The sequence below is a fragment of the Thamnophis sirtalis genome, unplaced genomic scaffold, assembly GCF_051295495.1.
Source record: "Thamnophis sirtalis isolate CommonGarterSnake01/CBP01778 unplaced genomic scaffold, rThaSir2_p1.2 scaffold_1, whole genome shotgun sequence".
NCBI classification, from domain to species: domain Eukaryota; kingdom Metazoa; phylum Chordata; class Lepidosauria; order Squamata; family Natricidae; genus Thamnophis; species Thamnophis sirtalis.
Genome location: NW_028261381.1, coordinates 157,966,137 through 157,986,753, shown reverse-complemented (window position 1 = coordinate 157,986,753; position 20,617 = coordinate 157,966,137). Strand labels below are relative to the sequence as shown.

General features: G+C 41.2%; 1 protein-coding gene across 1 annotated transcript; it reads right to left on the bottom strand.

Annotated features, from left to right (window-relative positions):
- Positions 1–603: 603 nt before the first annotated feature.
- LOC148049793 (uncharacterized) lies at positions 604–9,655 on the bottom strand. Its single transcript, XM_087704823.1, has 3 exons — positions 4,101–9,655; positions 3,402–3,587; positions 604–854 (listed from the first exon to the last, which is right to left on the bottom strand). Exon 1 carries the CDS (start codon positions 9,490–9,492, stop codon positions 4,165–4,167), a length of 5,328 nt encoding a protein of 1,775 aa, XP_087560949.1. The 5' UTR covers positions 9,493–9,655; the 3' UTR covers positions 604–854; positions 3,402–3,587; positions 4,101–4,164.
- Positions 9,656–20,617: the final 10,962 nt, after the last annotated feature.

The following is a 20,617-nucleotide window of genomic DNA, read 5'->3' as shown; positions in this document are numbered from 1 at the left end:
CTGTGCTGAAAGTTATTTTTCTCTTTTGTTTGGTTATATTTGTCCTATTTGATGGAAATAAATTGCTTTTTAATTTTTTGGGGGAGAGAAGAAACTTTCTACGAATTTTTTTTCACAGCTGGGGTACTGGACTAAGGCACTGAACTTAAGTTTTGTGATGGTATAAATTATGGAGCTGTGCAGGAATTCCTAGACAACTGGTCTCTCCAGCAAATGTCAGCTTCCCAACCATCCCACACTGACATAAAATTCCAGCAGAAAACAACACTAAGGATACCTGCCTAGGAGTAATCCTGAAACTGAGGTAGACTGATCTTATGTAAAAAGAGGGGGAAACAGCATACAATCCTAAAGTCAGCTCAGCAACACAATGAATTAATGCTATTAAAATTCTATGATGGCTTGAAAAGGAGGTAGAACAGAAACCTCTTTCTCGGCAGAAGAAACTAGACTTAGGTGGAACATATATGTTGGCTGTTGACCCCTCATCTTCCTATGTGTAAGGAGTTCTTAATATAGATAATCTGACCTGACTGAAGTAGGTCTGTGCTCATCATCTCATTCTTACATACACATTTAGGACAGACACTGCAGATAAATGGGTAGAGTATCAACACGGAGAAGTTTTAAGTAGCAAGCATGTCCTTTGTGTTGAGCAGTCACTTCTCTCAGATGATGGACACCTAATGCTTGAACTTGCTGTCAGAGCTTAGCAGAAGGTGAGATAATTCTCGCTGACATTCCCTTGTGGTTGACTTTGCTGTTGGGTGGCAGCTTAAGAGAAGGGGATTGGGTCTTTGCTTGGATTTCAGTTTGTACTGTAAAATAGATAGTTGCGTTCAGTGAAGTATTTTCTGAAAGGAAAGGAAAAAAAATAAGATGAAAATATAAAAGAAAGAAAGAATTTCTTCTTTTCATCCCATACTATACGCTCCAATTTAGCATTCAATTTTCTTTGAACACTCAGAATATTTTTAAATATATTAACAGGCCTATCTGCCGTATCCTGTTGAGTTCAAGTGCTATCTATCTCTTGTTGCATCTGTTGAAATTAAGATCGGATAACAAAGTAGAAACAAATGTCAGTGGCTTCCTCAGGATAGATGGAGACTGATATGGCTTAGTGGCTGCAAGGTGACAAGGTGGGAGAGAACATGAATTGCAGAGTCCTGTGGTTGCTGCCATGTATTTAAACTAAAGCCAGATAAGAGACCTCCCATCAGCTGGAAAAAGCTGTGATTAAAGGCTGCATGTTTTAGTAGGCACAAAGTTGTTCCTTGTTTGTGGAAGAACTTCTTGAAGATATGACTGCATTAGGTGGAACAGGAGAATTCCTTGGGTGAGGCAGGAGATGGAATTGGAGACCTCCCCTGGAGTGAAAAAAACAGGAGGTGGTCTTTTTCAACCTGGTGGCTGTGGTGATGTAGTAGGACCTGGTATGAGGGTGCCATTAGTTTTGGAGTTGAGAGGGATATATAAATTATAGATAGACAGGGAGAGATAAGGGACAGAAAGAAAAGGTTGCCAGATTGTTGACTTTAAGTGTGAATACCAAGGAGTCTACAGCTGGACTGTGGGGAATATGGGTGGCTGGATGGTAGAAGAAGAGCTTGGGAGCACTTGGGGTTACTGTACATGTTGACAGAGAGCACATCAGGGATTGTGATAGGGAGAGAAAGATACAGTGGAAAGTATTGGCCTGGTTTCCCCTGAAAAAGTGGGGCCAACAATTTGGTGCCAAATGCTGCTTTTTGACACAGACTGCTTTGCTGCATATGGGAGACCAAATTTCATGTAAAACTGAATTGTTGGTTTCACTTCAGATAAAACATCTCTCATAGATCTCAGAATTCCAGGCACCTTTCAATGCTCAACTCCAAATGACCAGTGAGTCCTGTTAGATCTCAGAAAGTAAGTGAGGATTCTTCCAGTGAATCACAGCTAGTTCTACCATGGAAGTCACCAAAAATACTGTAGATCGTGGGTGTCAAATTCAAGGCCCACGGCAGTGGTGGGATTCAATTTTTTTTACTACCAGTTCTGTGGGCATGGCTTGGTGGACATAGTAGGGAAAGGTTACTGCAAAATCCCCATTCCCTCCCGATCAGCTGGGACTTGGGAGGCAGATAATAGTTGGGGGAGGGGCCAGTAAGAAGTTGTATTTACTGGTTCTCCAAATTACTCAAAATTTCTGCTACCAGTTCTCCAGAACTGGTGAGAACCTGCTGAATACCACTTCTGGCCCACGGGACAGATCCGGCTCACAATGTGGTTAGATCTGTCTTGCGGGACTCCCCTAAAAACAGCAAAACACTGCCCCTGGTGCTTTGCTCCTGCACCAGACTGGCTGGTCACTAATCTAAAATTTGCCCAGGCCAGAACATAGTCAGCCTTAGATCCACAGGCCCACCCTGAAGCCAGCAAGGGGCTGCCCCCGCCCCACCTCCTGGGCTGCTGGAGACAATGGATCCACCCAGTCCCACCCGGGTGATCACAGGCACCTCTCGACTCAAGTGATGTCAAGCTGGCTACACCCAGCCCAGCCATGCCCACCCAGCCATGCCCACCTGGCCCCTCAAGGTGAACCATGACCCTGATGCGGCCCTCAATGAAATTGAGTTTGACACCCTTGCTGTTAGATGATTACTCCTAACTGGCCTTTCTCATTAACTAACCCCAAAGTGATCCCTTGCTTGGCAACAAAAAAGATACCTAAAGTGGTGACGTGAAAAGAGTGAACCTGATTAAATACAGGTATATCTCATGCTTGTGACAACACCACAGTGGTACAAACACATCCTGCTTTGCTGTATTTATGCATTTGCAGAATCTCCAATTGCCTTGTTGAGGATAACCTGCAATCTGTTATGGAAGAACCAGCCAAGAGACCTTTCTACGTGCCTCTGTGACTCATTTGCCAGATTCTTAGCAACTATAATTACTTACATTTGCTCTGAATTAGATGCTACTTGAGCAATCTAATGAGATAATTAGGGAAACATCTTACAAGGTCATCTGGGATTTATTTCAACCTATGGAGCCTGAGGATACAGATACAATCATCTGCACCACCAAATGTGGATTGGAGCACTTTCTACTTGGCTCCTTTGGGTAGCCCTGAGTTTAGGCTGGTTCCTTCCCTACTGAAATTTAGGAAGCTGTTTAACATGGTTCATCCGGACATTTACAATTAAGGATTTTTGGTATCCTGATCTCAGTGGCGAGATCTATTTTTATTTATATTTAATACTTTGTTGTTTCAATAAGAATGATAAAAACTCTCTGCTATTCACTTCCCTATCCATTATTCCCTTAGGATGTTGTACAATGATTCTGGATGCGTCATAATTTTAAACAATTGTATTTATTTTTAAATTGTCACTATACTGATAATCACTGACCATTGATGCCTGCATCCTTGGAGGGCCACTGACCTATCTGCTATTGTGGACCACAGTTCAGCTCCTTTTGATAGCCCAGATGTTGAGTGATGGATCTTCATTGTAAATGGGACTCTTTTTCATATCTGTGGCTGCTTTTCCCCATCTCTCATCTTCTCCAGCATCCTTGAAGGATTTTTACATAGGCTGAAATTCATAGGAATCAGCAACACATTTCAGTGCAACCTATGCCAATTGATGTTTTGATTCAGTTTTTATTCAACAGTTCACATATTTCATTATGTAAACTTTGTGCAATACAAATATAATTGTATAACTTACACAGTTCAAGAGGGAGTTACCAAAATTCTATATTTTGCACTATATTCTGCAAGTGGTGGGGTTTTTTTTGGTAGTTTCATTTTTTTAAAAAAAAGATTAAAATTAACTACATCTTTACAGATCTACTTACGGTGATCTATTATCCATCCCCAAAAGATCATTATTTCGCTTTTTAAAAATCCTGATTTAGGTCTGCTTCTTCATGACTATAGCTTTGTTTTTCTGATGGAAGAGACCCAACAAATTTTCTAAAATATTTTCCTTTTCCATATATTTTGACTATATAATAAGATAAGCCCGAGCAAACATTCTATACCATTCTTCTTTTTAGGGAACAGACAGTGCTGCCTATCACTCTGCAAAGAGCTAATTACTCACTGGTTATAAGTGGCAGTAGGGATCATCCTTCCTTCCTTCCTGTCCTCATGCTGTCTGTCATGTGTTACACACTTGGCTCCGTTATTTCAGTCATGCCTCCTTCTGGTGGTTTGTCACCATTCTGGGGTTCCTCTACGTTTTCACGTTTCTGAAATGAAGATTCTTCTGTTTGCAGATTCTGAGACACCACTTTTCTGCCTGTTCTTCTATTGTACCAGCTTCCTTCCTCTAAGGAAATAGCGCTGTATGTCAGCACAGATACATCATCTCTTTCAGCAGTTAGACTTTCTAGGGTTCCTTCACTCAAGTACTGAGTTAGCAATTGTTCAGGATCATCTATGTACTCCTGCTCTTCTCCCTCTTCTCCCTCACTTTGCTCCAGATTTTGTGGGCTCTCTGTGTCACCCAGTAGTTCTTGACTTGTACCTTGCTGGATGTCAGGTTCAAGTTCTTTCCCTAATAGAGGCTGGTCCTGGCCAGAAACCTCTTGGCTACCAGGAATGGATTCTTTGCGTAAAAGTTGCTGCTGGTCCTGATCCATCTTTTCCTCAGCTGTAGTACTGATCTGATTTAATTCTTCCAGTTGAGGCCCCTCTCCTTCAGTAGGGCTCCCGGGTCCAATTGGCATTGGCATTTTCCTATGCTCTGCTGCTATTTTTTTAGGGGCCCGACGTGAGGTAATTTCAGTTTGTTGAGTGTGACTTACTAAAAGCTTGCCTGTTTTTCTGTTCAGCCACATCCCATTTTCTATAGAAATTATGCTGTATGTCTGCAAAGCTTTATTCTCACTATGTAAATGATCAGTGAATCTTTGTAGAGTTGCTTGGCTTTCAGAGGTAGCTACTTGTTCAGTCAAATCAGCCAAATACAGTTGTCTACTCTCTTGTGATTGCTTCCTTGAATCTTTTCTGGAGCCTGGCACCTCTGCCTCATGGATACCTTGGGAGGACACTTGTGCTTCCACCTGCTGGCTAACTTTTTCCAATCCTGGAACTTCTGGTTCTTGGACACTCTTTTGAGTCTCTTGTGCTTCAAGTTGTTGGCTAGCTTTTCTGGACCCTGGAACCTCTGGCTCCTGGAGGCTCTTTCGAGACTCTCGGGCTTCTAGCTGTTGGCTGGCTTTTCTGGATCCAGGAATCTCTGCTTCCTGAAGACTCTTCCGAGACCCTTGGGCTTCTAGCTGTTGAGTAGCTTTTCTGGACCCTGGAACCTCTGGCTCTTGGAGACTCTTCCGAGACTCTCGGGCTTCCAGTTGTTGGCTGGCTTTTCTGGATCCAGGAATCTCTGCTTCCTGAAGACTCTTCCGAGACTCTTGGGCTTCTAGCTGTTGAGTAGCTTTTCTGGACCCTGGAACCTCTGGCTCTTGGAGACTCTTCTGAGACTCTCGGGCTTCCAGCTGTTGAGTAGCTTTTCTGGATCCTGGAACCTCTGGCTCTTGGAGACTCTTCTGAGACTCTCGGGCTTCTAGCTGTTGAGTAGCTTTTCTGGACCCCGGAACCTCTGGCTCTTGGAGACTCTTCTGAGATTCTCGGGCTTCCAGCTGTTGAGTAGCTTTTCTGGACCCCGGAACCTCTGGCTCTTGGAGACTCTTTCGAGACTCTCGGGCTTCCAGCTGTTGGCTGGCTTTTCTGGATCCAGGAATCTCTGCTTCCTGAAGACTCTTCCGAGACTCTCGGGCTTCTAGCTGTTGAGTAGCTTTTCTGGACCCTGGAACCTCTGGCTCTTGGAGACTCTTCTGAGACTCTCGGGCTTCCAGCTGTTGGCTTGCTTTTCTGGATCCTGGCACTTCTGCCTCATGGAGACTCTTCCGAGACTCTCGGGCTTCCAGCTGTTGGCTCGCTTTTCTGGATCCTGGCACTTCTGCCTCATGGAGGCTCTTTTGAGACTCTTGGGCTTCCAGCTGTTTGCTGGCTTTTCTGGACCCTGGAATCTCTGGCTCTTGGAGACTCTTCCGGGACTCTCGGGCTTCCAGCTGTTGGCTCGCTTTTCTGGATCCTGGCACTTCTGCCTCATGGAGGCTCTTTTGAGACTCTCGGGCCTCCAGCTGTTGGCTAGCTTTTCTGGATCCTGGAATTTCTATATCGTGGATACTTTTTTGAGACTCTTGAGCTTCCAGCTGTTGGCTGGCTTTTCTGGACCCAGCAACCACTGCTTCCTGGAGACTCTTTCGAGACTCTCGGGCTTCTAACTGTTGGCTGGCTTTTCTGGACCCTGGAACCTCTGGCTCTTGGAGACTCTTCCGAGACTCTCGGGTTTCTAGTTGTTGGCTCGCTTTTCTGGATCCTGGCACTTCTGCCTCATGGAGACTCTTTTGAGACTCTTGGGCTTCCAGCTGTTTGCTGGCTTTTCTGGATCCTGGAACCTCTGCTTCCTGGAGACTCTTCCGAGACTCTTGTGCTTCAAGTTGTTGGCTAGCTTTTCTGGGTCCTGGAATCTCTGGCTCTTGGATATTCTTTTGAGATGCTCGGGCCTCCAGCTGTTGGCTAGCTTTTCTGGATCCTGGAATTTCTATATCGTGGATACTTTTTTGAGACTCTCGGGCTTCCAGCTGTTGGCTGGCTTTTCTGGACCCAGCAATCACTGCTTCCTGGAGACTCTTTCGAGACTCTCGGGCTTCTAACTGTTGGCTGGCTTTTCTGGACCCTGGAACCTCTGGCTCTTGGAGACTCTTCCGGGACTCTCGGGCTTCTAGTTGTTGGCTCGCTTTTCTGGATCCTGGAACATCTGCTTCCTGGAGACTCTTTCGAGATTCTCGGGCTTCCAGTTGTTGAGTAGCTTTTCTGGAACCTGCCACCTCTGCCTCTTGGAGACTCTTCCGAGACTCTCGGGCTTCCAGTTGTTGGCTCGCTTTTCTGGATCCTGGAACCTCTGCTTCCTGGAGACTCTTTCGAGACTCTCGGGCTTCTAGTTGTTGAGTAGCTTTTCTAGACCCTGGAACCTCTGGCTCTTGGAGACTCTTCCGGGACTCTCGGGCTTCTAGTTGTTGGCTCGCTTTTCTGGATCCTGGAACATCTGCTTCCTGGAGACTCTTTCGAGATTCTCGGGCTTCCAGTTGTTGAGTAGCTTTTCTGGAACCTGCCACCTCTGCCTCTTGGAGACTCTTCCGAGACTCTCGGGCTTCCAGTTGTTGACTCACTTTTCTGGATCCTATAATCTCTGCTTCCTGGAGACTCTTCCGAGACTCTCGGGCTTCCAGTTGTTGGCTCACTTTTCTGGATCCTGGAACATCTGCTTCCTGGAGACTCTTTCGAGACTCTCGGGCTTCTAGTTGTTGAGTAGCTTTTCTGGACCCTGGAACCTCTGGCTCTTGGAGACTCTTCTGAGACTCTCGGACTTCCAGCTGTGGGCTGGCTTTTCGGGATGCTGGAACCTCTGTCTCCTGCAGACTCTTTCGAGACACTCGGGCTTCTAGCTGTTGAGTAGCTTTTCTGGACCCCGGAACCTCTGGCTCTTGGAGACTCTTTCTGGACTCCCGGGCTTCTAGCTGTTGGCTTGCTTTTCTGGATCCTCGTACCTCTAATTCTTGGAGACTCTTTCTAGAGCCTTGGGCTTCCAGCTGTTGGCTGGCTTTTCTGGATCCTGGCAATACTGGCTCTTGGATGCTCTTTTTGGATTCATGCACAATATGCTGCTGTTCTTCTGCTTTTACTTTTGATTCTTGATCTTCCCTCAGAAACTCATCTCTCTCAGGGGTGTGACCTTTTTTCTGTTTAGGAATTGAACCATATAATTCTATTATATAGTCTTTGAACAGAGTCTCACTTGTTTGCTGACTTGTACATCTAAGTTGTGCACCTCTTTTTCCAGTCATCCAGACAATTTTCTCATCAGAAACCTTGCCAGATGCTGCTGAAGGTTGCTGAACTTTAGCATTACTGTCATCCACAAATCCCGGACCTTCTGATTCTTTCTTTTCAGGTTTGGATTCCTGAATTTTGGATTCTTTTCTGACATGCAGTGACTGCTTACTTTTCATATCTTGACTGCTGCGTCTTGATTCCTGCCCTTCCTTTTTAGTTTCCAACTCGGGTTTTTCTTGTGATCTTTCCTGTAGAAACCTTTGCAGAGATCCTCTGCTGCTTGATGGAGTGCCACTAGTCAAACTTGTTTGTTCATTTTGGTCCATCAGTTCTTTACGTCGGAAAATGCTCACACTGCTGTCAGTCTGTAGTGTTACATCTGCCACTTTTTCAGCTGCAGCTCTCAAATCTTTTACTTCTCTGTCATCTTGGGATTCCTTTCCTTTTAATTCCTGGCTGCCTTGCTGGGCTTCCTGTCCTTCAGTTTTCTGACCATCTTGCTGAAATGTTTGGCTTTCCTGGCTGATAAGCTGTGTCTTAACTATTTCTGCCAGTTCTTTTTCTGGCTCCTTGGGAAGAACCGTCTCTCCTGTGATCGCTTTTTCTTCAGTATCTCTGATGCTCGGTGTCTGTTGTTTAGAAAGGATTTCTGCAAGGGGTTTAGGTTCCCAGATTCTACTTGTCTGCTGACTTGTGCATTTTACTAACTTTCCTTTTTTGCTAATCCAAGACACAACCTCTTTTGATTGTTTGGTAACCTGTTGTGAAACCTGACTTCCTGGCTCTTGCTTGCTGATCTTTGCTTCTTGCCCTACAAGCTGAGAAGAAATGTGAGCAGCTGCTTTCTTTATACTTCTGCTTTTAGGAACCACTTGATTAAAAGGTTGAAGTATATCGGCAAGTGGCTTGAACTCCCAAATTCTACTTGTCTGCTGGCTTTTGCATTTCATCACTCTCCCTGTCCTTTTACTGACCCAAGTTGGATGTTCCTTTGTTTCTACTTCATTCATAGGTTGTATTTTAGAAGACTTCTGACTACCATGACTGCTTCGCCGAGATTCTTGACTTGGAAGATGCTGACTATGCTGACTACTGCGACGGGATTCCTGGCCAGGTAGCGCTTGACTGACACGCCGGGATTCTTGGTGTGAGGGTTGCTGACTATGCCATGATTCCTGGTTTGAGAGGTGAGTGCTATGGTGGCGTTCCTGTCCAGATACCTTCTGACTATTTCGGCGGGATTCCTGGCCTGGGAATTGTTGTTCCTGAGTTTCAGAACGCTGGCTATTTCTGGATTGTCTTCTGGAGGACTCTATACTAGTGGTTCCAGAGGTGGGAGGAGAAGATATTTGCTCACTTTGGTCTGTGAATTCTTTTCGTCTGAAAATGCTAACTTTGCTATCAGACTGTGTATCTTTATCTACAAACTGTTTAGATGAAGTTTGCACCTTTGGAACCTCTGGTTCTATTACAGGGGCAGTGTCCCCATTTTCTTTATGTTGCATTACATCACTGTTACTCTCCTCATTGATGCCATCATTTTCTTCCATTTCTTTAGTGTTCTGAAGAATTGCTGAGTTGAGAGCAACCATAGAACCATTAATTATTATTCTTTCATCTACATGTGGCCAGACAAGATTGCTCAGTCCACCAGGAGCTAGTTGCTAAGACACACCCTTGGTACCAATTATCTGGGCCAGATGTTCTTACCTTTCTGGCTTTGTTTTTTATTCAGGTGCTCTTTACAAGAAGAATCCCAAGACCAAGGTGGATTCATGGTTCTTACATTAGAAACAATAGCCTGGCACAGAACGTCATTGTTGTTGCAGTCTCTCCCTTCTCCTGCTGTCTTACTTCCTTTCTGTTGCTAACAGCTACCATGTAGTTCTAGAAGTTTCAGAACTGATGGCTATATATTTATGACATCATATTATATTTTTAACCTATTCATTCAGAAATTATTTTAGGGATCCCAGCGTGTATAGAATAGTACAGGAATCGGCAACCTTAAACACTCAAAGAGCCATTTGGACTCGTTTCCCACAGAAAAGAAAACACCGGGAGCCACAAAACCCTTTTGACATCTAAAATGAAGATAACACTGCATATGTGGTTTTGTTTTTTTTTTACCCTTGTGCTATGTATAAAATAACTATAGTGTGTTGCATTTATGAAATCAATGAACTGCAACAGAGAACACAAATTTTTATTTCAGCATGCAACAAAAACATTTGGAACTCCCCCTCCCCCCCAAAAAAGATTGGTCGAAAAGTTTAATAAAGCTCGCGTGCTGGCGGGTGTTGCACATTGGCAGTTGTGACACATATTTTGAGCGACAGGGAGTCAGAGTAGAGGGATGAAAGATCCACATGTGGCTCCAGAGCCACAGGTTGCAGACCCCTGGGATAGTATAGCAATAGCAGTTAGACTTATATACCGCTTCATAGGGCTTTCAGCCCTCTCTAAGCGCTTTACAGAGTCAGCATATTGCCCCCAACAACAATCTGGGTCCTCATTTTACCCACCTCGGAAGGATGGAAGGCTGAGTCAACCCTGAGCCGGTGAGATTTGAACAGCCGAACTGCAGAACTGCAGTCAGCTGAAGTAGCCTGCAGTGCTGTATTTAACCACTGCGCCACCTCGGCTCTTATGATTGTGCTTGAGTGAAAACTCAGGTGTGGTTGCACTTGTGGCATTGAAGCAAAAATTTGCTGAAACTAATCAATACCGTCCTTACCTTTAACAAGGAGTGCTGCACACAGCATGGGTACAGCTAAGACTAACTTTATACCCTGTTTCCCTGAAAAAAAGGCCTCCCCAAATAATAAGCCCAATTAGGTTTTTAAGCCCTCCCTGAAAATATTGCAACTCAGCAGCAGCTTGAGGTGGCCACGCTCGCCTGCCTCCTGCACCTCAAAAATAATAAGACCTCCCTGAAAATAAGGCCTCGTGCTTATTTTGGGTGTCTAAATAAAATAAGACCCTGTCTTATTTTTGGGGAAACATGATATATCCTATCCCTTTCATCCAACAGAGCAGAGTTTCTTAAACATTTTGCTTCCAGGATACATTTCCACATTTATTTTTTAAAAAATGGAGGATTCTAAAAGAGCTTTTGTTTGTATGGGTTATATTAGTGACATTGAACATATTATAGCAATAGCACTTATACTTATATATCATTTCATACTGCTTTAAAGCCCTCTCTAAGCTGCTGTTTTTTTTTATTCAAAACAATGTGTGTAACACTATGATGTGCCATGGAAAAATCATTGAATTGATATCTGCAAATATCTGTAGTAGCAAGAATGGTTTTTGTTCCCAAAGCAAGGTTAAAATAAACCCTGAAAGAACAAAAGGTTTTTTTTAGGGTATTTTCCTGATCAAAACTATAATTGTTTCTGGATGATACCCTTAATCACAATACCCAACTACACTTCATTCTAAATAGTTTTATTTCCTTTATTGTATGTGAATACTCAAGTCCAAAAACTGAGTTAATTGGATAAACTCAGCTCCACAGTTTACTAAATATACAGTTACAGGAATTTCATGTACAATATGCTGTCTCTTCAGGTTTATTGAACATAGGAGAATAATATGAGAGGGATTTGATGTAAAATAAGCTCTTTTAATGAATTCAAAATCAACGCAGCAGACAAGACATGGGAGTGAACATAATACACACTTTAACAATATATTTTTTTCTTTTAGCCATCAAATACTGCAGCAAATGTGTCAGTAATAATAGCAAGGCAGGCATAGGATTTTCCAGCCAGGTTAATTTTACTTTTTTATGGTTTTGATGTTGTATTTAATTTTATCTGTATTAGAAACTTATGAAGGCTGTGCAACATTTTGAGGTGGTATAGAGTATGTAAAGGCATGAATACAGTAGAACCTTTGGTCACAACCATAATTCGTTCAATAACTTTGGTCGCAAACTGATTTGGTCATGAATCAAACCTAATTTTGGAAATTTGGCGCTTACTAAAAAAATGGTGCAGAAGGGGAAATCAGCAGCGGGGGTGGGGCATTTTTTCTGATGCTTACTATATCCTTATTGTAATTATTATCATTAATTCTAATCTACTGATTATAGATAAGATCTTTTGGTCAACCTGCCAGAATTAGGTAATTAGATAATTCTGGTAGGTCTGTGTGAAGCAATATTTCAGGTTAAAAAAAATATTCCTAGGAGTTTTACAGTCTGAACATTATATGTGCTTGCCTGCAGGTAAGTGAGCTGGGTTTTTTTCTTTTATTTTTTTAATGTATTTTAAAATAATATTTTATTTATTGTGCATAGGATTTTTTAAAATACTTTTATTCTGTGTGGATTCTTTTTTTAAATTGTCTTAGACTGTTTAAAAAAAGATTCTATCCAAAATACAAAATACCAACTGCAGTTATTCACTTAAGAACTGTGGCAAGAAAGGTGGTATAGTGACCAAAGTTACAATGGCATTGAAAAAAGTGACTGATGACCATTTTCACACTTAGCGACCATGTTCACACTTAGCGACCGTTGCAGCATCCTCATGGTCACGTGATCAAAATTTTGATGTTTGGCAACAGATTCGTATTTATGATGGTTTCAGTGTCCTGGGGTCATATAATCACCTTTTGACAAAGTCAAATAGGGAAACCAGATTCACTTATGTTACTAACTTATCAGCTGCAGTTATTCACTTAAGAACTGTGGCAAGAAAGGTGGTATAGTGACCAAAGTTACAATGGCATTGAAAAAAGTGACTTATGACCATTTTTCACACTTAGCGACCATTTTCACACTTAGCAACCGTTGCAGCATCCTCATGGTCACGTGATCAAAATTTTGATATTTGGCAATAGTTACAATTTATATTTGTAAATTGTAGTTATGTTGAAATAAAAAAAATTACAATACTATTTTTGCGTTGTATGAAAATTAGAAAATTTTTGTTGCTCCATCACCTTAATTGTGGCAGATCGAACAGAACAAATCTGAGAGGCTGCTATGGTAGGAAGCTATGTCAGGAAAAAAAAATCAATTGTAAACAATATAAACAAAACCACCAGAATCTTTCAAACACTATGAATCAGGGCTTCCATTTATTAATATAAGTATGTTTATAAATATATATCTTATGGGTTTTTATGATTTTTAAAAGCTTTTTTCCCTTTATAATTTTATGTCTTTTTCTTGGGTTTTTAAATATTTAGTTGAGGGAAGTCCCCCTCTCCTAGAAGAATGAAATATTTTGAGAAATATTAAAAAGGCAGAATAGTGTATTTCCCTGGATGAGAAATGGAGAACCATGCTCCTGGAGAAAGAAAGAGACAGCCCCCACCTTTCTTAATAGCCCCCAACAGATATTTTGTGCCCATTAAGAAAGGCTGGGCCATCCTATCTACAAAAGACCTTCAACTCCAGGATGATGGGATTAAGACATGGGACTCCAGGACATAATAGGATTAGCCCACTAGCAGCAGATCTTACTACATTGCACAATGTCCTAAGGACATTGCATCAGAGTCCAAACTTCAACCAAACTTGGGACCTCACACATCCTACAGACCTAGCTTTGACCCCCTACAACAGCCAATAGAATACATGTTCTTGCACAGGAACAGGAAGTTCAAGTGCAAAGCCCTAGAGAAGGTATAAATACCCCCCACTCTCAACTCCATGTGGTCAGCTACCCAGAATCACATGTTCTTAGTGGTTCTGCTACATCAATAAATGGACCCTCTTTCCAATCAGCCTCCAGCCTCCATTTTGCCTCCAGTGCCTTTCTCCCGGCTTGGAACTGAACCAGATGGATATTTCTTCCAACATAGTTAATCAGAAATGATTGGAAAAGCAAACCAAATTCCTTCAAAGACTACTTGTCTTACCACCATTTCTCTATTGCATTGAAAAGCACCAATAAAATGTTACATTGGCAATCGTGTGAAGTGAAATAATGTCATCTTGGTAATGCTCTATTCAGACAACTTTCCTAATAGTTGTGACTGTGACAGAATGTGGCTACAGAGGCTAGATTGGAGTGCAGAGTACCTAATCTCTTACACATGCATGCAAGAACAGACAAGCTCCAGGAATAGAAGGCTGCATTTTTAATGGGAGCAGAAGGGAGGAGAGTATTGGCTGGTTTGAATGAGATAAGGCAAGAATCCCTGTCAATGGAAAATCTCATTCCTGCAGATCACAAAGACATTCAAAGGCAAATATATATTCACCCAGAAGGAATTTAAAATGAGTTTTCCCTGAGGAAGATAGGATAGGATCTAAATACACACAGATTATTGCTGTATTCTCAGCAAATCTACAGATGACCTTCCCCACTTACCCTTCTTTTAACAAAATATGGTATCAAGTTTGCAGCATTTCAAAGAAACTAGAGAAGTAGATTAAATCTATTACTCAAAAACAGATAGCACAAGATAAATCAGCTTCAATTCTTTGTTTTAATATTGATTTGTTTTTATTGCAATCATGTACAAAAAGGGGAGGAGGGAGGGGGGGATCTAAAAAGTACATATACCAAACATTTTTATTTTCAGGCTGTTTCAACAATGTCCATTGCAAACATGCTTTTTCCTAGTACCAAATTTTTTTCACTGTTTTTTGAAATATAATTCACAGGATCTAACACAGTAGTCTGCATATGACTGATAGTCACAGAAAATAACTATTGCTCTGATTGTGGAACTTCAGCTTTGAAAATACAATTTTATTGCAATAACATACAAATCTGTAAAATGTTGTACTCTTATTGTGGATCAGAAGATATTCCTTAGTAGCACTGAGATGAACCTGAAGTTATACAGTCTCTACAATACTGACACTGAATTGTGACAGCAAGAATAACTTCTCCCTGGATTTTGATTATTAATAGGTGAATAAATCACAGAAAGTGTCATAGGTTTGACCTGATATTCTATAACGATAATTATTATATTACAACTTTTCCTTGGAGAGTCTGAACAACTGGAGTGGGGAATTGCCTTTTTAAATTTTTAATTAGAAAAGATGCCTCTTGCTATGGGACTTTGATCTACTATTCCTTCTCAAGACAATGTCACAGAGAGGAACACTTCACCTCAAGAAATTAAATGACTGAGATTGATCCAACATAAGATAAATTGTATAATTTAAATTAGACTCTTTCCATTTAACTCCCAAGAGTTCAAAATACAAGTGATGACACATTTGTGTATAAGGTAATCTACAGTTGCTGCAATTATTCTGAGAAAATGACATTGGAATTCATGGTTTATGTAAAGACAAAAGAAACCATCACCAAATATACAACCTTAAATATTAGGAAAGCTGTTGTTTGGGTCAGAAAAATGCTTTTCTAAGAATTTGTCAAATATATTTTCAGTTTTTGATGTCCTGCTATTTAAGAAGTAGACAATGTAGCATAGGTTGAGAGGCAAAACTCTGGTCAAAATTATGGAAAGCAAATACCGTGAGGAGATGTTGAAGGAGAGAAGAGATACTTCTAGCAATGATAAATACAAGATATTTAATAATTGTTCTTTACAGCTGCAGATGACAGTGCTACATATAATGAGCTAATTAAACAGGCTAGATTTATGGTAATTTTAGAACAATATCTCACTAGTACCAACAGTTTAATAACAGTTTTTTTGAGAGGATGATAGGTTTTCCATCATCAAAAATCTTGTTGGAAGATCTAGCTATCCATTGAGGATGCTTGGATGGTGCTTTTCTGCATGAACCAGAATGCAGAATGGACGGGAATGTGGTTTGATATGATTCTCTCCAACTCTGTATTTTTCTCTTTCTGTGTGCAGAAAAAAGGCTGAATTGTATTCTAACATCAGTAAGTTTCTTACGTTATCATCACATTTCTAAGTATTAAGGAATAGTAGGGGCAGAGATTTCTAACACAATGGTAGGAAGGAGATTAGAACATCCTTCCTTGGTTTGCTGATGCTCCTATACATCTTTTTCCACAGCGTATCTCTTCTCCTCATCAGAAAATTCCAGGCTTATGGGTTCTGCTGCAAATAAGGGTTTACATTTAAAGATCTGGATCCAGAAGTTACATCTGTTCTACTTTTCAAAGCCCAGAGGACTTCTTTGTCAAAGGAACATTGGAAATAAAATACACTGAGTTCAAGCTTGGTCAATCATTCTATCACAGCAACAATGGAAACAGAGGTGTTTTCAAAATTTAATATATTTTTTTGAATTGCACACCTGAAATGGAACGTAAATTGCCAGGTAAGATTTTTCTAACTGAGAAAAGTCCCTTCAACACTATCCCTGTTACCTTTTGTGTGAGAACATGAATTAAGGTCTATGAATTAGTTCCTTTTATCGCTTGTGCTACTAAAATGGAGTACATATTGAATAATAAGCATATCGTGATTTTGGATTAATGACCCTAGTCATTTCAATGATATGAACTAGCTACAATCAAAGTTCCTTTCACCTCTTTTTTGGTGGGGGAGGTTGCTTAACATTTTCTTGTCTTTCCTAAAGTTGATGGTTTTGCATGTGTTTTACATGGCTGGAAGCTCGAGTACAATAATCTTAGTTACTTTCAAGGGAATGTGATACGTGAATTGCTGTTTGGTGCGGGTAGATAATGCCATTAAAATTGCTTCTGTTTAATGTTAACAAGTCAATTTCCTTGTCCAATAAGGCAGAGTAGCTGCAGGCCTCCATTTTTAAAGAAAAGAAAGTTCTCTTCAAAAGCATTAAAATTAAATTACCCTCGTTTAACAAAGTGCCCCTTGAAGTTTATTACACTTATTCACTTCATCTGCCAGAAAAATGTAATGAAAGCTGTTAATGTATGGTGATGGAAAAGACAGAAGAGGATGTAACTTTATTAGACATTTTCACCCCACAGCATGGAGATTCTACATAAAAATAATGAATGCAGTGGATTATTTAAGGAGACCAAGATTCCACTAGGAGTCTTCCCATATATTTTTTTCAGTAAAGTTTACTGGATAAAAACATACAAATGCCATACTGGATAAAGGATGGAAGCCATAGGAACACCAGTCTTCATGGAACCCAGTCATATCGTTCAGCTGACCCAGATAATTCATTTATAAATTTGGCTTGGAAGCAGGATAGGGAAATAAGAGATTCCTTTGGCAAAATATTTCAGGTCATGATGGAACTTCTAATCTAGAGAGTAAGGACAAATTGGCAAGTTAGTATGATTCAGTGGTGGGTTCCTCTCCCCGTTGCTACTGGTACGCTGCGCACGGGGGCTGCATGTCCTGGTCGTGCAAATATGTGCACTGCACTGCTACTGCGACAACCAATTGCTTGTCAAAGGTTGCACAGGCGCTGCACGCTGTGCGCGCATGCGCAATTGGCTGGTTGCTTTAAAAACAGGTATGGAACGTGGGTGGGTAGGTTGGCCAAATGAGCCACTGTACCGGTACGGTAGATGCTGCTCCTGGCTACTACCGGTACGGCCGTACACCACTGAAATGATTGCCAAGATTCCAAAAGCTCAGATTTGAAAATGCAAAAAATAGAACTAGGCATTTCAAGGGTGAATTCTTTTATAGGAAGAGCTTATGGATGAAAATCTGGTGATTTTTAACGCTGAGCCCTTCCTTCCTTCCTTCCTTCCTTCCTTCCTTCCTTCCTTCCTTCCTTCCTTCCTTCCTTCCTTCCTTCCTTCCTTCCATCTCTCCCTCCCTCCTCTCTTAATTATATGTAACAATGATAATAGGTATAGAAGAATTTGAAATAAAAATATCAGCAGGGATATGTCAGCAGGGATCAGCCCAATATTTCAAACCTCATAAATTCAGTCCAGGTAATGTACTGTGCTGAATGATTTGTACATTTAGGCTGGTAGAGTTTCAATGACTATATTTGCCAAAAAATGTGAGTCGCACTAGTTTCTCATTTACTGTTGTTAAGAACATAATCCACTATTTTGCAAAGGAGATAGCTAGAGTGAGAGATCAGAAGAGGAATATTCATGAATATACATGAATGTAGACATTCCTTTAACTATATGCCTCTCTTTTTTTCCCTGTCCACTTTTTTCTTTTTTTCTGTCCTGTAAAAAGGCAAGGAAAGTCTATAAAAACCTGTTTTATAAAATTCAGGAAAGGGATTAATTCAACAGCAATTATTTTTTTATTTGTTAAATTTATTCTTCAATCCTCTCTCTAGGGAGCTATTCTGGGTTGCTTACAGCAGTAAAATGATAAGATGTAAACATAACAACAGCAAAGGAATAAAAGAATAAAAATAAACAATGAAAGTACAATAATATGAAATTAAAAAGATGGGAGGAGGAGAATTAATAGCCGAAATCCAGGAAATGTTACTCAGAGATTATTCATACCCTGGTCAGTGTCTCTTTGCACTTCTCCCATCAGGCAGAAGACATCAAAGCAAAACCAGCCAAACAAATAGATTTAAAAATAGTTTCTATCCTTGGGCTCTCAGACTCTTAAACACAACCACAATCACTCCATGCATACGCGAAAACCTATGGTGAGTTTTTCTTTTCCTAATTACTTTCACAGGGATTATTCTTTGTACTATTTATGTTGTTTGCATTTGTTGTCATGGATTGCACCAGTGAGGCTAAAACCAATTTTGTTGTGTACATGATGTGAAATCAGGGGTGGGGTCCGGCAGCCACTACTGCTGGTTCGTTCGTGGGCCTGCCATATGCGCGAGTACTTGATACATGCTGTGCTCGCATGCACAGTACAATAAAAATTGTTCTGAACTGAAAAACAAGATGGCGGCGCCTATGTCGCCACCCAGAGAACCGGTTCAGGGGTGTGACAGGCCTGGGCCGCTGCTGGTTCCAGCGACTCAGGCCACCAAACCACTACCAGTTCGGTTGAACTGGTCCAAACTGGTAGGAACCCACCACTGTGTACAATGACAATAAAGGCTATACTGAAATGTTGCTAACAAATAAGAGTTCTTGGTCATAAGATACATGATGGCTTATTGCATGGGTGACTTTAAAATGGAAGATTCATGTACAGTGTCTCTCTCAACTACTTCATTTTCAGAGATCATACACTACATATTAGCAGCCATGCAGCACAGAACAACAGGGAGAGGAGGGCTGTGGTGGCACAGTGGTTAGAATGCAATGCTGCAGGCTAACTCTGCATCCCACTGCCAGGGGTTAGATGCTATCTGACTCAACCTTCCATACTTTTGAAGTTGGTAAAAGGAGGACCCAGATCTTTGGAGAAAATATGCTGACTCTGTAAACTGCTTAGAGAGTTCTGTAAAGCACTATTAAGTGGTATATAAGTCTAAGTGCAATTGTTTTGTTATTGCTATCTTCATGGGATTAAGTAGAATGCCAGGAATGGGCAGCAGACCATAGAACTTGGTCTGATTTACTAGAGTTTTTCCTAGATGGATTTTGTTCTTTTCAACTGAAATCATGAGGTCTAATTTTATGCCCTGCCAATATCAGGCATGGCTTCCTGAAGTCCATTCCTCAGCTTTCTTAGGATGTAATGTATTAAGGATCTGATCTTTATTTTAGCCAAGTACAATGGACTAATTTAGCAATTTCCTTTATTATTCCTTGCCAAGTCACTTTTAGAGAGCAGAATGTCACTCACATCATTCATCTCCAAGGTTAGGGACATTTTGCTGATTAAGTATACCATTTTCTAAGAATTTTGCCATCGCTGACCTGGTTAAGTTCTAATTAACCAAGTCTGCAGCTCTAGAAGGAACCTTTGACCTTGATAATGACTTTTCATCATGGCTAGTTATACGAAGCATTGAAGTAAAGTTACTATGTCTTGAGACTCCATAGGAAAGTGATCTGAGGATGATGTAGGTCCATGATGGCAAACTTATGGCACACAGAGCCATTTCTAAGGGCACACAAGGTGTTGCCCTGTCAGCTCCAGCACGCTGGCCAGCTGATTTGGGGGCTTGATTTTCAGCCATTTTTCTTCCTCCAGAGGCTTCAGGAGGCTTCCCTGAAAACTCTGGAAGGCAAAAAACAGCTCAACACGCAAACTGGAAGTTTGAGAACAGACTTCCAGGAGGCATGTTGGACTGTTTTTCGCCCTTTGCTGGCTGAGGAACTCTGGGAGTTGAAGTTCACAGGTCTTAAAGTTGCCAAGGTTGGAGACCACTGGACTAGAAGACCTCCAAGGTCTCTTCCAGCTCTGTTTCTGTTATTAAAGCAGTCATAAAAAAAACCCTTACGTGCATCTGGGGCGCTTCTTGAACATTAACTACAGGACTGAGAACTAAGCAGGTCTTAAGGGCCTTCCAGAAAGACAGGAAAGAAGGCACCATTTGTATCTTTGGGAAGATGCAAAAAAAGAAAACCAGCCTCTCTTCTGAAGTCTTTCAATTCTGAGGTAAACAGCAACTGGCCAATTAGATCTCCTTGCTGCCACCTCCATGTCAGTATAAACAGTTTTCTACTTTTCACATCTTGGGGAACCAGGACAGCAGTGAAGTGGAAATCCTTGCTCTATCCTGGGCCTGGTGAGCTCAGAAAGAGAAACCAGACAAAAAAGTAAGGAGACTGTGGCTCAACCTGAGGTTGGTGATAGAAAGCCAGCAGTCAATCCCAGGTTTGAAACAAACATCAACATTATTAAAAGTACCAAAATATATGTAAAAGGGTTTTGCATGTAGGCAGAAAATATTTTCCTTTCTTCCTGGAGCATCCCTAGCCTCTTACTTGCCTGGTAATGGTACAGAGA